This window comes from Diabrotica undecimpunctata, chromosome 6 (genome assembly GCF_040954645.1).
Source record: "Diabrotica undecimpunctata isolate CICGRU chromosome 6, icDiaUnde3, whole genome shotgun sequence".
NCBI classification, from domain to species: Eukaryota; Metazoa; Arthropoda; class Insecta; order Coleoptera; family Chrysomelidae; genus Diabrotica; species Diabrotica undecimpunctata.
The window spans coordinates 138,242,392-138,245,203 of NC_092808.1; the positions used below are offsets into that span (position 1 = coordinate 138,242,392).

The window sequence follows — 2,812 nt, forward strand, 5'->3', positions numbered from 1 at the left end:
TATCTGCTATTAAAACTGTCTCAAATTCAAGGTTTTACTTTAGGTAAACGAATACTGTAAAAAAACTGAGCAAAAAAAGTGATGGTAGAGGAGAAATTCAAAGATTCGATGACTGCGTCCGGGTGAATTTAACAGAGACGGATTCTTGATCGCTGCAATTTGACAATGCAGCTAGAAACTAGAAAATATTGGAAAACATATGTTTTTAGTTACCTGAAACTGATGAATATTTAAAACGGATCATAATAGCATTGAATACAACGCAATTATATTGAGACAAAAATTAGCATGTTTAAAAAACTAATTTTATTGTGTTTATTTTTGGAATAAAAATTTAAGTCAATAATTACAAATATAAATGACTTAAATTATAGAAGAAGCTGTATTTATATAATGTTTATTAAGCCGTAATGTAAATATAATATAAGACATATTAGATTTGACTTAAATTTAAGTTAAATTTAAACTTTAATATTGAAAAAAAATATTCACACTTGAGTAGTGTTCGTAATATGTTCATGTCCACTATTTAAGGTTAGGTTAGGTTATGTTTAAAAAGAGATGTCAACAGAATATGAAGTTATAGTTAATCTGAGCTGAGCTTATACATCCTAAATCATGTTCTGAATTGTTTCTTGAGTGGTAATTAAGTCTTGTGTAGGGACTACTTATATTTCTAATTAGCTAAGTACGAGTATAAACCCAAAACAATAAAAATATTTTAAAATATTCTAAATATAAAAAGTTGTTATTTTAAATATTGTCAGTTTAAATATACTTTAAATAGTTTTTCATACCAAAATCGTGAAATAACTTATGTGAAATATTAAAATTTATAAAACTTAGTACATTACATATTACAATTTTGATATTATAGACGTAAGTGTACCTATTCATATTTATGTTATCCTAATTATATAAAATTATTTGGGTTTACCTTTATTTAAAACTAGTTTTGCCATTATACATCAATTAGCGTATAAATGCATATGCCGAAACACACCAAACGATGAAACCATGACAAATTAGTCGAAATATATACCGGTTTTATTTAATCTTCGCTGAATACATCGTTATTTTATGAAAATAATCTAGCTGACTTCCTCACTGTGTAATTTATTTAATGCATGTTCATTGTAATAAACTATAATGTCTCTTCATATCGTAAAAACGCAGTGAAAGGCGCTAGTAACATACAAAAACCAACTGTTATACTTCAATACGACTCTGCGAAAAAAAAGTGATCGAATTTACCTCCCGTCACTCCGCTCAAAAATTTGTGTTCCACTAACTTGATTCATCTAAGCACCTTACACCAATTTAAATAATAACACAATTTTTTATGTGTCTGTTCTACTATAAATATAATGTGAATTTAAGTGTTAGTATCAGTCATCCTCCAGCTGCATCAACTAAAACATCATGTGGTTTGCACGAGTTTCATTCGCAATCGCCTTATTAACATGTGTTTTCGCCGAAGAACTTAAACATAATAGTGACAGAAGTGATTATAAAAGATCGTTCGCTAAAGATTGTGATAATACGTTTTCCCTAACATGTTTTAAGTTAAATATCGTCGGTTGGGTTGATAAACTGAATGAAAATGAAAACTTGAGTGTATTCCCTGGTGTTTCGATAGTGCGTGAAAACAGTAGTGCATCGGGTAACAACGCGGAGGTAGTGGCCGATCTTGCTCGGGAATTTCCCAACGATCCTGATGCCAGGCTTGATGCTTTTCTACTAAAGAAGGTCCAAGGATTCCTCAACAGCCACTCTATCAAAGTTAACTTCGGCGGAGAGGAGCCTGAAGACGAAAATGCTGTCGTCGGTCGTAAAAAGAAAGGAAGACGAGGAGGTGGAATGGGAATGCTCTTCGCAGCAGCTGCCATGATGAAGAGTACCCTATTCGCTATTGGTATGGGAGCCCTAGCCGCCCTTGCCGGTAAGGCTTTGATGACCAGTTTAATCGCCTTAATGTTATCTGCTATCATTGGTCTTAAATCTTTGTCCGGAGGAGATTCCAAAACCACATATGAGGTAGTTTCCAAGCCAGTTTACACACATTCTAGTTCACATTCGTCTGGACATGAAGACTATCACCATGGGTCAGGAGGATATGGTAGGAGTTTTGATGTGATGCCATTACCGCTCGGTTTGCAGCCAGGATATAAACCAGCCTAGGATTTTTCAATTTATTTATTGTTATTTATTTTGACTTAATAAATTATTTATTTATTTTTTTCGGTACTCATTTTTTCTCAACTTTTTTACAATAAATGACTAAATACAATTTTAAAAAGTTCATATAGATATATATATATATATATATATATATATATATATATATATATATATATATATATATATATGAAAGATATGTATGAAAGTTTATTTATATCAATAAGCCACAATTTTACTTCAAAAATAAGTTTATTTTGACGTTTTGATTTCCACTTCGGAAATAAAAAATTGAAAGTTTGCAATTACATAATTCTATGGGTATTGTATATTGGTTATACAATACCTTTTGCAGTTTGCTATTGTATATTTTTGTTTTTTGTGCTTATCACCTTCACTTTTTTAGTCCAATCCTAAGGATTTTTTTCTGTACTTTATTATCTAAGGACTACCCTAATGGGTACGTTTTTAACATGAAGAAAGTCGTAAAGCTTCAAAAGCTACTTTATTATTAATGATGAAATATTCTAAGAAAGTCTTACGTAATATAGATAAAATATATTATATATAGGAAAAGTGTTTTTCAAAAAACTAAAGATCAAACAAATTCATTAAAAATCCTTCATCATGTATC

The 2,812-nt window shown here is 30.3% G+C and overlaps 1 protein-coding gene across 1 annotated transcript; it reads left to right on the plus strand.

The window, feature by feature from the left end:
* Positions 1–1,373: 1,373 nt before the first annotated feature.
* Positions 1,374–2,237, plus strand: LOC140442865 (uncharacterized). The gene has a single exon (XM_072533829.1). The coding sequence runs from the start codon at positions 1,423–1,425 to the stop codon at positions 2,179–2,181; it is 759 nt and encodes a 252-aa protein (XP_072389930.1). The 5' UTR covers positions 1,374–1,422; the 3' UTR covers positions 2,182–2,237.
* Positions 2,238–2,812: the final 575 nt, after the last annotated feature.